The sequence below is a fragment of the Labrus bergylta genome, chromosome 2 (assembly GCF_963930695.1).
Source record: "Labrus bergylta chromosome 2, fLabBer1.1, whole genome shotgun sequence".
NCBI lineage: Eukaryota > Metazoa > Chordata > Actinopteri > Labriformes > Labridae > Labrus > Labrus bergylta.
This window is the reverse complement of record NC_089196.1, coordinates 17,594,536-17,607,794: the sequence shown is the minus strand read 5'-3', so window position 1 is coordinate 17,607,794 and position 13,259 is coordinate 17,594,536. Positions and strand designations below refer to the sequence as shown.

General features: G+C 37.2%; 1 protein-coding gene across 1 annotated transcript in view; it reads right to left on the bottom strand.

Annotated features, from left to right (window-relative positions):
* npffr2a (neuropeptide FF receptor 2a) overlaps positions 1–13,259 on the bottom strand; it is a 29,464-nt gene continuing 16,205 nt past the window's right edge. The window contains exons 3-4 of the mRNA XM_029278674.2: positions 12,834–12,933; positions 1–8,949 (exon numbers count right to left, since the gene is read on the bottom strand). Coding sequence (XP_029134507.1) covers positions 8,097–8,949; positions 12,834–12,933 — 953 coding nt within the window. The 3' untranslated portion in view covers positions 1–8,096. The remainder of the gene's footprint in view (positions 8,950–12,833; positions 12,934–13,259) is intronic.

Sequence of the window (13,259 nt, the reverse complement as noted above, 5' to 3'; positions counted from 1 at the left end):
GAATTTTTTAACTTTATTTCCAATGAGTTAAGAACAATAACTTAATTGATGAATGTTTTGACATTTTGCTGTTCACAAGAACACATTGAATTTTCTCTTGATACAAAGGCCAGAGAGAAATTAGCTTTTTTTACAATTGTTAAAAGTATAAACACAACTGCAATTTGCCCTTTCTACTCAGACCCCTATACATACTATCAAGAAGAAAGCGTACACTCAGTGACCGGGGACTAATGGAACCTTCAGCCCTGTGAAGAACCATTCGCTCCTTTTTTGTTATATTATGTGAGAAATGAAACCCAATGTCTACATGTGATCATGGTCTAGACAGCAGACTGAGTGACTTATGGACATTATATGTCTCCAAAGACATGAATGAAGCGTACATGTCTCTTTTGGGGTCCTGCAAAATGGCCCTTGAGAAAATGCAGATAGAATTTTATGAAAAAAAAGCAGTGAGGACAAAATTGCTTATGCAGAATGCATATTTTAACCCCTGCAATGCATTCAAAATGTTTAGGACCTGAATGGTGCATAAAAGACAGTATACCTCTTTCAAATCACAGTAGATCTTGTCATAAAACAAGGACAATGAAGAAACATTTATGGAAACAATTATCATGGGTTGACCAACATAATACTGTAAGAGTTCCACCAGTCTTGGCCATGTATGGTTATGAATCATTCCTATACATTTGTAACACCACATCAGTATCTTTCTTCTTATACTGCAACATTTGAGATATCTTAAAAGAGCAAAAGTAGTCCAAGAGGGTAGTCAATATTTGTCTCTGTATCTGGTCACTGAGTGTTTATATAATACAAAGAGATAAAAGAATCAAGCTTTTCAGCAAAGTAGACTGAGAAGAAATCAGAACAAACAATAAGACTTTAAGGATGGTGTCAGAAATCGCACACTTGATACATACCACTATATCCCGGTCAGAGCTCTGTGTAAAAAGAAAATCTGTACCGTACAAACTCTAAGAACTCAAGTTAAACAAATTCTGCAGAACTCGACCCCACAATTACGGCTAAAACAAATGTATTAGTAAATAGTGAATGATTTCAGACACAACCCTGTTCTCCCCCTTGGAGCTAAGTGACACATTTTCATAATTTCTCATCTATAAAAAAAACAATTTAAAAAATGGTTCACAATATAACCCTGTATTTGTTGAAGATCAACAATTTAGCAACAGTATGATTTATGACAAAGAAGTGTGCACGTTTTCACAGATAATGATCCTTTCAGGATTAATAATTCTACTATATCATCGTTTACCAGCTGAAGACAAACCCTGTTTTTTATCCAACCCACATTTAATAGCAAAATAACTGTTATTTGAAAAAAATAAGGTACATAATTAACTGCCAGGACTTCAGAATTTAATTTAAGTTTTTTTTTTTGTTTTTTTTTACACAAATTAAGTACTTACTAGAACTCAATTAAAAAAATAAAAGGGGTAGATTGTAATAGTCCTTGTTAAAATGGCTCAAAGCTATGAATAATAGTTAAATTTGTAGTCTTCCTTTCCATTTTTCAAACAGGATTTGGCTTGAATGAGTCACTATGTGGGGCATGGTTCATTTGTATGTTATTCTTGTTCCAAATAACTTGTGTGTGAATCATTCACTGACCTTGTTGAAAGTATTTTATATTAAACTTCCTAGTCTCAACCTCCCACTGTGCACCACTTACATAACAGCTGCTCTACACTTCATTGGCGATCGTCTCTGGTCTTTTATCTCATTTGAATCATTTTATACCTCTTCAGAGTAAAGCTTAGTCAGTTTTCCTGTTATCAAAAGTTACAACCCTGACTAAAAATAAAAGTTTAGAAAGGTGTTATATTTAATCTAACAGATTTGACTTTTTGCAGATCCTTATTGGCATAAATTCTACTGACAAGTGGTTGAACAGATAGGCCTATTGAAAATGCAAACTACTTTTCTTTTTTATTATATATTTGAATACCTAGTATTTTAAGATCTGTTTATACAGGTTCCTTACTTATTTTGGAGTCTGGGTTGGTTTGGAAAACTGAGTGATAAGATTGGGCCCTGTTATAAATGAGCCGAGTTACAGCCTTACACATCAAAAAACAAAGTAAAAAAAAAAGAATAGTTGAGCCAGACACAATTGTGGCTTCCACATAACATCATCTGGTGAGTGGCTGTGTTGACCATAATGGCATTGTTTACCTCACAATCAGTGTGACAAGAGATTAAACTGTTTCTGCCAGAATTACTTTACATAGATTTAAGGTCTTGTCTCTTAAATTTTAAAAGCTGTTTGCAGTGTTATGACGTGTGTGAAGCCTTTAAACTAAGCACTCTTTTTGTCCAACTGTAGCGGATAAATAATTTGTCTTTGTCTCACTAGCACCTGGAAAACACACTCTGACCAATGCACCCACTGCTGTGTTGAAAACAGGGCTGTTTTTCTACATGAAACCCCACAAAGGCAGAATATATGCATGTTTTCAAGATGATCCATTTCTCTGTGTAACATAAACGGGACAAGATGTGTTTTTCAATTTATTGCCTCGTTCAGGCGTAAAACAAAACCATGTTCAATATTGTCACCAGGCTAGATTCTTTGTCCTTTTCCATCAGGTAAAAGATAAAATAATATTTAATTATGGGAGTTTACTTTTTCCCACAGGCACAGCAGTTTTCATCATATTAAATCTTCTCATGATTATTTTTTTCATTCCCTTTGTGTTAAAGTAAATTACATCCCATTATATAGATAGAAAATAGTCACAAGAGCGCCACAAAGTAGTGGCATTCACAAGCTTTTGTTAATACTCCTAGAACCTTGACTTTAAACCTCACAGCAATATTTTGTGCAGACAATCACAGAGGTAATAGGTAATGTGATGAATAGCCCTTCACAAATACATAGGACACCATTAACTTCCATGGTCAGTAAAAAAAAAACCTGCTATCTCAGTTCCTGTGTAAAACTGCAATCAACTTTTTGTGTCCCTACAAATAAATCTTTAAAAGCTTTTACTTAACAATATCTAAGAACATGTAGGTGCAGACACAACAAACAAACATGCTAGTACACAAAATATTGGCATGCAGACTTAACAAAGGGACAGAGTCTTCAGATCCCCGAACAAAATAAGTTCACAGTTATTAATCCATATTTCACAGGAAAGAAAATGTTGTTCTTTTTTCACCACAGGCACCAACAAGTACAAATTCATTACATTCAATACTGGAGTTTCACACTTAACATTGTTTCTCTGTTAAATCTGTCAAAAGCAATACAAATGCCATGTAGGAGTCTTGTACTGTTTTAAGTGGCTGTTGATACTCCTGACTTTGCCGGCGGAATAAAACTATTGCAAGTGGTTGCAGAAAACTTAAAGAAACCGTTTGGAAGCAAAAACAATTTTTTTTTTTTAAATACAGTTTAAAACCCTGTTTTTATCCATACATTTTGAAGTTAAAAATTAAAAGCTGTTGAGTATAAAAGTTGGCATTGGTTAAAGGTTATTGTTAAACATATTAATTTGGAAATCAGTGCCAAAACTCATTACTACACCCCATTTCTAAACAATCCCCATATATAGCTAAGAAAGGTTCAAAGGCTGTATTTTGTGCTGTGGCCTGGTCTTAAATTCTTAAAATACATTTGTTCTAAGACTGGATTACTGTGTGCTTGTCCTGCTTTTGAACTGGTCCTTGGGTTGCATAATATTTATTTCTGTTTCTTCATTTAAAAGTATACAAGAACCAAATTACATTAAAGGAATAAAGGAACTCAGATTTGACACCGATTCAATTAAATGCTATCAAACTCTAACCATTATGAATGACCTGTAATGCATTGTTGCATTCATGCCGTTCACAGATGCACTCAGTATGTTCAGAGGCCCATACGAATTGCAACTAATTCTAAGCAGGATAAATGAACAAGCCTCCCAGATGGTCACTCAGCCAGAAAATCACATATAGCTGCCAGAGCGTATAGAAAGACGAGAAATAGCTATCACTCTGACTGAGTATGAACTGTAAGTGAAATTGAATGGGGAGATGTGAGCTGGCTCTTTATAAATGTCAGTGGAAAACTTGTCAAATTGAAGAGCATCTACTAAGTGTCAGTTTTCATTGATTGATGCTGAATCCAATTTTGTTTCCTCTGACGGCTACATTGGCTGTGATCTCTGTGCAGAGCTACTTAATAAAATCAACTTTGAAGCCCCCTTGAGCTGTTCAGTTGAATTGGGACTCCTTTACGTTTGACCTTTCAAGCCACACACAGACAGATTAACTGCCAATGCACACAGCATCTGGCTGGGTCCACTCGGTCTATGTCCAGAGCGTCAGACTTATGGCTCTGTTTTCTTGGGTCTATCGTTGCCAGAGCAGACTTAATCTCTGCCAATACTCATTTGCATGTATTAGTTTGATAGAAAGAGAATAGTGAGTGAGTGAGAGGGCCCAAACATCTGCCCAAAGTGTCCTACTGCTCTTAATCAACAATAATACTGAGTTTTGATGCAGTCGCACCCATAATACAGTTTAAACATTCAGATTAAGTCAGATAATGGAACCAGTTTGTAATTTGAATGCGTCCCACATTATTTTCACCATCAGTCATTTCCAAGCTGTTAAGTTTAAGATAACATCATTACTCTACAATCAGGAAAAAATGATATAATTACAGATTAACCTCATCAGAGATCCGCTTGGAAATGAGATGATTAACGATAAGGTAAGATGCACCACGTTTGTCATTATTAGGTACAGCTACTGTACAACATGCCTTTCAAATGAATCGTTGTTTCTATGATTGTAAGTAGACTAAATGTCAGCAAGACTAACTAATAAAGCTAGATGCTCCACTACTGAAACATTGTTGGTGAACATTTAAAAAGCACAGAGGGAACATGGTGCAGCTATACTGGTTGAAAGCTCGGAGTATAGGAAAATGTTTTTAATCTATTGAAGGTCTTTATAACAAGAAATTGAAAATTCAACTATAGACTGTAAAAAACATATTTTCATAATCGGAAAGATCTCATTTCTCGGCAACGGTAGCAGACAGAGCAAAAAACGTTGATCCACCCCTCCCAGTGGGAAAAGAGCTGCTTTTTTCTGTACATGTCATTAAAGAGGCAGCATACGGTAGCCTTCATGCTACTATAAACACACATTGGGGAGTCTTATGAGATTTGGCACTGATTCATGACAATACTAATGACTCAGCTAGAAAATACAAACTGGTTTTCAATTATGTTAAACCGAGTTGAAAGTGCCCCACACAAATGAGTGTACGGAGTATTTACTCTGATAGTTTACAAGCCCATTCAATGGTTGCCTTCAGTTGTCATCAGAAACATTTGAATGTGGTCATGCTCCAACTCCCATTTGGCTAAACAGGATGTTGTCATTCACTGGACTCATGTTAAAACAAAAACATATGAAAACTCTGGTATTGTAACATCTCTGTGTTGATAGAATGAACCCCATCTGAAGCACTCTAATAGTAATGACAACAACTGACAACAGGCCAGTTAATGGTCTGATAACATCTGAAGTGAGGATGCATACATGAACTTATACTGCTTGTGACCACCTTGCACCCCTGAGACAATTTTCTTTTTGTGTGGCATGATTTATTTTAACATCATCATCCTGTAGCTTCCTGTCAGTTCAAAGCTTTAAAAACCTAGCTGAACATTTCATGCTTTGTTTCCTTACATTAGCTTAAGTGTCTGTTAGGTGCCTCTCTTTACTTTTCCTACTCACTCTAGGTGTCTATGTTGAAGAAAGAGCAACAGCACAGTAGCTGTCTTGCAAACATAAAACATGTTTCCTCCAATGCAGCACAGATTCTCCATACAGCATATATTCGTCTGAACCTGTCTGTAAAGGCTCTTGAGTGAACAAATATGGATCCATTGGATCACTCGAGCACTGTTGTACCGATAGATTGACCTTCAATATTGCTGCATCTTGCATCATGTTTCATAAAATGTTGTGAAAATCACTCTTATTATTTTATAAACGTGTGGTTTCAGAAATAAGTTGACATTTTTATACAGTTTTTTCACATTTTCTTTTCAAATTTAAAAAATGTACCCTTTAAAACATTAGCAGTCATTACTGACATTAGAAATTGAAAGTATCTAAAAGAACTGGAACCAAAGGATGTTTGCAAGCACGTTGTTAGTAGTCACTTTACAAAGACAGATTCACGTTATCACTGGTAGTCGGTAACAACAACTTACAGAAGACAATACATGTTAAGCGGCCACAACCTTCTTCTTTTTTTCCCATATTCTGAATGGGTGAATGCACAAAACTCTTCATAGAAAGAAAAATAAACAGTAAAAGTTTTCTGAGATGAGTCAACATGGCACAATCTTAACAGGCTCATGAGATATTCACAGATAAATCCATATTTACTTCAGCATCATTACACCTTTAATGTACAAGTTGTCAGGGCAGATTCCAGTGTTAATGCAAGGATATAACATTCATTTAAAAGTGAAAGTTTGTAGACGAACAGCAAAAGCATTCTTTTGTTCTCTGCATCTAAATGTTTCTTTAGTCTGATATTAAAAATCTGTATTCATCATTAATGTTGGCTTTCATATCTTAAAGGTGAAGTAGTTGTCCTTTAGGTTAGCCTTTTTCAACTGATGTATGATTCATGTTTCTAGCATTTTAACACAAAGATTCCAAACTATTTTAACTGTCAGATAGCCTAATTGTCTATTTGACATAAACAAAACAAAAAGTGAGAAATGTAACATGCTGTCTTTGTTATAAATTTTACTTTGCTTTTGTTTTTTGTTGATATGAAATGCAGTATAGCCAATCAGAGCAGTGTATTTGATTTAGCTGCTTCATTTCAACTTCCTGTGCCACAGCAGGAAACATCAGGAGCAAAAAGTGGCCACAAAAAAGTTACAATGGTGGATGAGGTTACTGCAGCTGAACCACAAAGATAAAATAAAAACTTCATGTATGAAGACAACTTAGGCCACATGCCAACCCGAATGTTTCACTTGCAGACACTTCTTATTACTTATTGACATCTTGGGTCACAGGTGTTCCTTATGTAGCAAGCAGAGACGTTTACTGATGAGGGAAAAAACAAATTGTCCTCATAAAAAGTTTCCCAAGGATATTGATTTTAATTGGTAACTTTTAGAATATCATGCTTTTTTTTGTCAAAGGAAAGCAGGCTTGATTTGTCCTATATTTCAACACGCTGCTTTCAAAAGGATCTAACAAAGTAAAAGCCTTGGCTGGTTCCTTGTGGTTAGTATCTCTCCATCGTGTTTAGTTGTGGGTGTGAAACCACTGTACTGAATGACCGTGATCACAGGAAGGTGAAAAGTTGTTCCATCAACTTCTTTCATTTCATGTTTGAGGCCTTTCACAGGCTTTTTTATTATTTTATTTTGTACTGCACTTTGGTTTATAAAAAAATCTGCCTCATGAAATAGACAACATGACATTCCTACTCAAGAGTAGTTGAAGTACCTTTTATTCCCAATAGCAATTACCAATAAGTGACTGATGTGGGCAAATGCTCTGTTCTGTTGCATGTGCCAATCTACAAGAACATTTGATTACTTTTCTTTTGAAATCTGCTCTGCAAACATCAAAGTACATTGTGGCTGATGCATCTTTATACATTTTTACATACAGAATTAGTGAGCAGGAAAGTAGGCTGTTATCAGTGTAATATCAACTGATCCTTTTTGTTCAATTCTACCAGAATAATCTGCTTTCATTTTTAAACGGCACAATATGTGCAACATACATTGTGTGTCTTAAAGGTGATAAGCAAAGGTTTAAAAAAAATTTGGTCATTTGAATATTAGCTTTTGACGTGTACTTGTTTTTCTGAGCAAACACTGAGGTATCCTGCTCTGTGTATTGTAAGTGTTACAGGAAAGTAAAAAGCATATATTACTGCTTTACCAGTCAATTCCTTCCAGTATTGTACTTTTTTCATTACCATTATTTTCACAGTGTTGAAAAATCCTTTTCAGGCAACCGTTTTCTTGGAAAGTGAACAACTTAGCTTATCACCTAGAAGAATGTCTCTGTGTCACTCAAATAGACACTGCAGTCACACCCCCACTGCTGCAAGAGCCCTTCTCCAAGTCCTCCATTACCAAGTCCTGTTCAGTGACATGATTGAGTCGCCTGGAAGTGTTCTTATCCAGGCTGTTGAGAGAAATGGGTTCCAGGGAGGTCTGTGCGTTATTAGCCGGAAGCACAGAGTTCCCCTGAAGCCTGTGAGAGTAGGTTTTCCTCCGCTGTCCATCTGCCGCACACAGGCTAAATTTAAATACAGTTTGGAATCCTCTGCGGAAATTTTCATTGAAGAAACCGTAGATGATGGGGTTGACACTGCTGTTGAAGAAGGCTAGCCAGTGGGCAAACGGGTAAATGTAAATGTTGATGATTCTGTACTGCTGCTCCGTCAGGCTGGCATAGTCGCTCAGCATCATAAGGGTCCACAGAGGCAACCAAGAAATGATGAACAACAGTGCAACTATCAGAAGCATTTTAATCACCCTCTGCTTCTTTTTGGACACAGAGTGTCGGTTGTCATGGCCCGGCTTCCCTCCAGTTGGAACTGCTGTTTTGAAAAGAGTAATGCCAATCCTGGCATACATGATAACAATGAGGGAAAGAGGAGCAAGGTAGATGTTTGCAAACAGAACGGTGGTGTAAATCTTCCTCATCTCCTGGTTTGGCCAGTTCTCTCTGCACCAGTAAAAAGGGGTGGTTTTGTTGTCATAGCCCAGTAACACCCGGATGGTTTGCTCCTTGGTTACTTGTAGCATTACCCCAGAGGGACACATGATGGAAACAGCAAGAACCCAGATAATAACTATTATCAGGGTCGCTGTGGATATGGTCAGTTTTTGCTTGAATGGGTAGACAATGCATCTGAATCTGCAAAGGGATCGAAAAAAGACCAGATAAGGAACATGTACACTTAACATGCTTGAAAATACATGTTTACACAAGCCAATCAGTAACAGCAAACATACTTTACTTTAAATGGCAAAATACAATATAATATAAGCTGTAAAAAGCAGGAAAAGGACTCTCGGATATTTTTTTTACCTTGATTGTCAATTGTTGTGTCAATTATGTGGTGCCAGAGAACACAAACAACCAAGCACTTAAATAACTTATATATATAGATTTCAGGTCAGGACTGTCACCAAACATTTGGGACATTGAACATTTGTAAGACAGTTGCAACAACATCGTCTTCTATGGTGAAACATTGGAATTCGGAGTTCACACCTGATACGTGATTAGGGTATAATTTAAGTTCAGGGTATTTTCTGCTCCTTCAAAGGAATTAATTTGTCATCAGATTGGTTTTATGGACAGCAATATTCTATTTAGGTGTAAATGGACAAATCTAAGCTCTTTCTATATTGACAGGCTTGTTAGAGCCCGAAATGTAACAACTATCCGAAATGTAACAACAACCCAAAATGTAATAAAAAAAATGTAATAAAACCCAAAATGTAATATCTGGTCGATAATGTAACAAGATGCTGAGCCCAAAACGTAGTAATTTTGGGTCAGTTATTACATTATGGGGCAGGCCAAATATTTTTCTCCTAATAGTGTTATAATTTTATTACATCATAGAGTGAGTCAATAATTTATGAATTAATCATTAAATGTAGAGTTCAGTATGCAATAAAAGCAATAATCGATAGTTTTTACCGTAATTGAAGCTGTATTCATAAAGTGAAACTAAGGAACTTCTGACATGTGCTAATGCTGTCACATGAACCGGGAATAATTGGATGTCAGTGAGTAATTTTTTACGCACTCCTGCATATTTCTTAGTGTGTAACCGTGTTGTCATTAAAAAAAATGATGAGTGTGTGATTTGAAGCTGTTTTCTTTATACCTCTTAATCATGGTGTCAGACCACACTGGTTTGTCAACAAAAGACTGGAATTTTAAACATGCAATTAAAAATGTGATTAATCATGACTAGTTGTTGAAATTCTGCAGTTAATTACTATTATAAATGTTCTGTTTGACGGCCCTAAAATAAACCTGTTCTCAAACTTTTGTGTTTTTCAATCTCTGTACACACACAAATTAAGGAAGTAGTTTTTAGATTCAGTCTTTAAATTTGTAGAAACAACATATTGTAACTAGCTTAGCAGCATATTTATTGGCAAACAAAAGATTCAGGTTAGCAGGAAGGCCTTTCTAGCATTAGAGCACTTTCTTTTGATCCCACATTACACTTTTGCAACTTCTATTCTGCTCATCATGTTTCCCATTGAAAATCCATGTGTCTCTTCAGTTGCCTTATGGGCCCTTGTTTAAGAACCTTAAATGTAATTGATAATGTCACCACAGGTATGTCAGGAGGCAGGGTGACATCAGGAAAGACTAGCAAAGACTGCCAAGTAATTTGCATCATTTTAGAGTTGGCATGAATATACTGGTCAAAATGGCACACAGGAGAGCAATTAATTTCCTCCACAGTTCAAATTCAGTCCTTATCATGTGTCTGATAGATATGTAAGGTGACTTTGACCATTAAATGTTGAAGCATTTCAACCTCCTCCTGTCCTTTCCAGAGGCTCAGACAGCCTCCAGTGACTTGAGATTGCCACAGAGCGACGTCACTGCACCTCTGGTGTCTGACGACAGGGCAACGGTTACATACCAGATCTGTTATTTTCACAGTCTGCTGTAGACAATGCAGCTGCTGGAATTCCACTGCAGGAGTCTGTTCACTGAGCTCTACTCTCTGCCACAAACTGTTCTTTCCCCACTGTGAGCCTCTACAGCCCCCTCCGATGTTTTTCGAAGAGATTATGCAGGATTTACATCCAATTGTTGTTATCTTCATGAATAGCAATTAAGCAATTCGGCTCGATCAAGAAGACACTTGTTCAAAGGAGGAGAGGACAAATATAGGGAGGGAGGGAAATAAAAGCGGAGAATATCATTGTAAAATTTGAAAAGTTTCAATTTGTCTCTTAAATTAAAAGTTGCAAAGTACTTCCATTAATTAAAAATATTATTCCCTTCATGCCGTTATCCACTGAACTACATGCATACACACGTCTGAAAAACGTTGGTACAAAAGATTAAGATTAACATTTATTGATCCCCGCAAGGGGAAATTTCAGTTTTTACACTCTGTGAGTCATGAACACACACAGGCTGAAATATACACACATGCAGAAACAGGATTCTATGGACATGCATTAATGGAGAGATGTCAGAGTGACGGAGCTGAGCAGGTTTGGTGCCTTGTTCAAGGGCACCTCGGCAGTGCTCAGGAGGTGATCTGGCACCTCTCCAGCTACCAGACCAACTTCCATATTTGGTCCGCATCGGGACTTGAACCGGCGACCCTCCAGTTCCCAACCCAAGTCCCTACAGACTGAGCTCGTGCCGCCCCAACAAAAGCAGGAGTATGCATTTGTGTGAATTTTCTACTTATAAATGTTGTATTATCTTTTTTTTAAAACATATTTTAAAGATATTGCACATACATTGTAAATGAATAAAAGTAAATAGCTTATATTTTGCCTGGAGTCTGATAAAGATATTTGTATTGAGTTCACTGGGTAAAAATGTTATAAACTCCAAGTTTCACTGTCTAAGATGATTGTTAGTGTTTTAATAAGAACAGAATATGTGTATATCTGAGGTACAACAATTCGAGGTGCTGGTTAATAAATTAGTAGAGACTGAATGTTTTCCTTAATACATTAATTTTTGTTGTCTTTCATTTGCAGAATAAGACCTTAGAAACAGAGGACATCTCTAGAAAGAAAACAGTTAGTGTCTTTCTGAGTTTGCCTGAATGTATTATATTGTTCAACTATCATGCTGACATACTGTATTTAGGTCTGTGGAAACATATGCAAATATGGATCCCATAATTTAAGTCCAGAAAAGAGCTGTTAGAGTCATAAATAAAGCTGCTACTATGAATCTACCAATCACAAGGTCTTGCTTGTTCAATTTTCAGTTAGAAGTGAAGGAGTCCAAGTATCTTGGGTTTTTGTTCACAAGTGTGGCTTTGTTGAACAGGGAGCAGAGCCTTAAGACCTTCCCTCTTCTCGTTCCATCCCCAACCTATGGTCATGAGCTTTGGCTCATGACCGAAAGGATGAGATGATGGATGCAAGCTGCAAAAATGAGTTTCCTCTGAAGGGTGGTTGGATATGAGTGGGGAGCTCAGGTTAGAGCCCGTACTCCTTTGCATTTAAAAACAGCCAGTTGAGGTGGTTCAGGCATTTTATTAGAATTCCTCCAGGACTTCCTCTAGACGTATTCCAGGCACGCTCAACTGGGTGCAGACCCCGGCGTAGACCCAGAGCTCACTGGAGGGTTTAAACTGAATATCCCATCTGGCATTGGAACACCTCAAAACCACCAAGGAGTGGAAAACAATGCTGGGGAGAGGGATTTCTGCTCCCACCGTGACCTGACCTCAGATAAGAGGAAAAAAATGGATGGATGGCCATTATAAATTCTGCGTGTTTTGCTGCGTTTGATGTCTTTGTTGTTCTTTTCCGCATGGGGGTCAGTTCAGGAGTGTGACCATTTCACCAGGGGGTCTGATACACGTCACATTTAAAAAGTAATATGTAGCCAAAAAAAAATCCAATCTGAGAAAAAAATACTTATTGAACTTAAAGGATTGCCATATGAACATAGCCATGGTGGCTTTTGGTTGTTTCTGTTTTCTTTTCCACTTTTTCAAGACACAATTCCTATGAAAAAAAAGGTGCTTAGAGGAAATGTAGCATTAAAATAAACCATCTTACCTGTCAACAGCAATAGCCACCAGAGTAAAGACGGATGCTGACACAGAAATCCCCTGAACCATGCCGCTCATTTTGCAGACAAGGCTTCCAAAAGGCCATCCTGTTGACAGGAGAGATGCATTCAGCGGATTTACAACCAGGAAAACAAGTACAGACAGAACAGCAGCTCATGTGTGAAGTGAGACTGACTGCATCAAACTGATTCACATCCACAGACACATCAGAGTACACAGCTGAAGGGCTTTGCATGCAGTAATGTGACATGTAAATGTCTTGAGGGGCTAACACCGTGTTCTTAGATGTGCTTAATCAGAGCTGCTGGTGCCCTAACAGTAGAGGTGATGACAGTGTAGGTGTCTTATTGTGGCTGGCTCAAATTGATCCCTGGCTTCAGACTGTTACCAGTTTTACCCCTGGCTTTTGTAA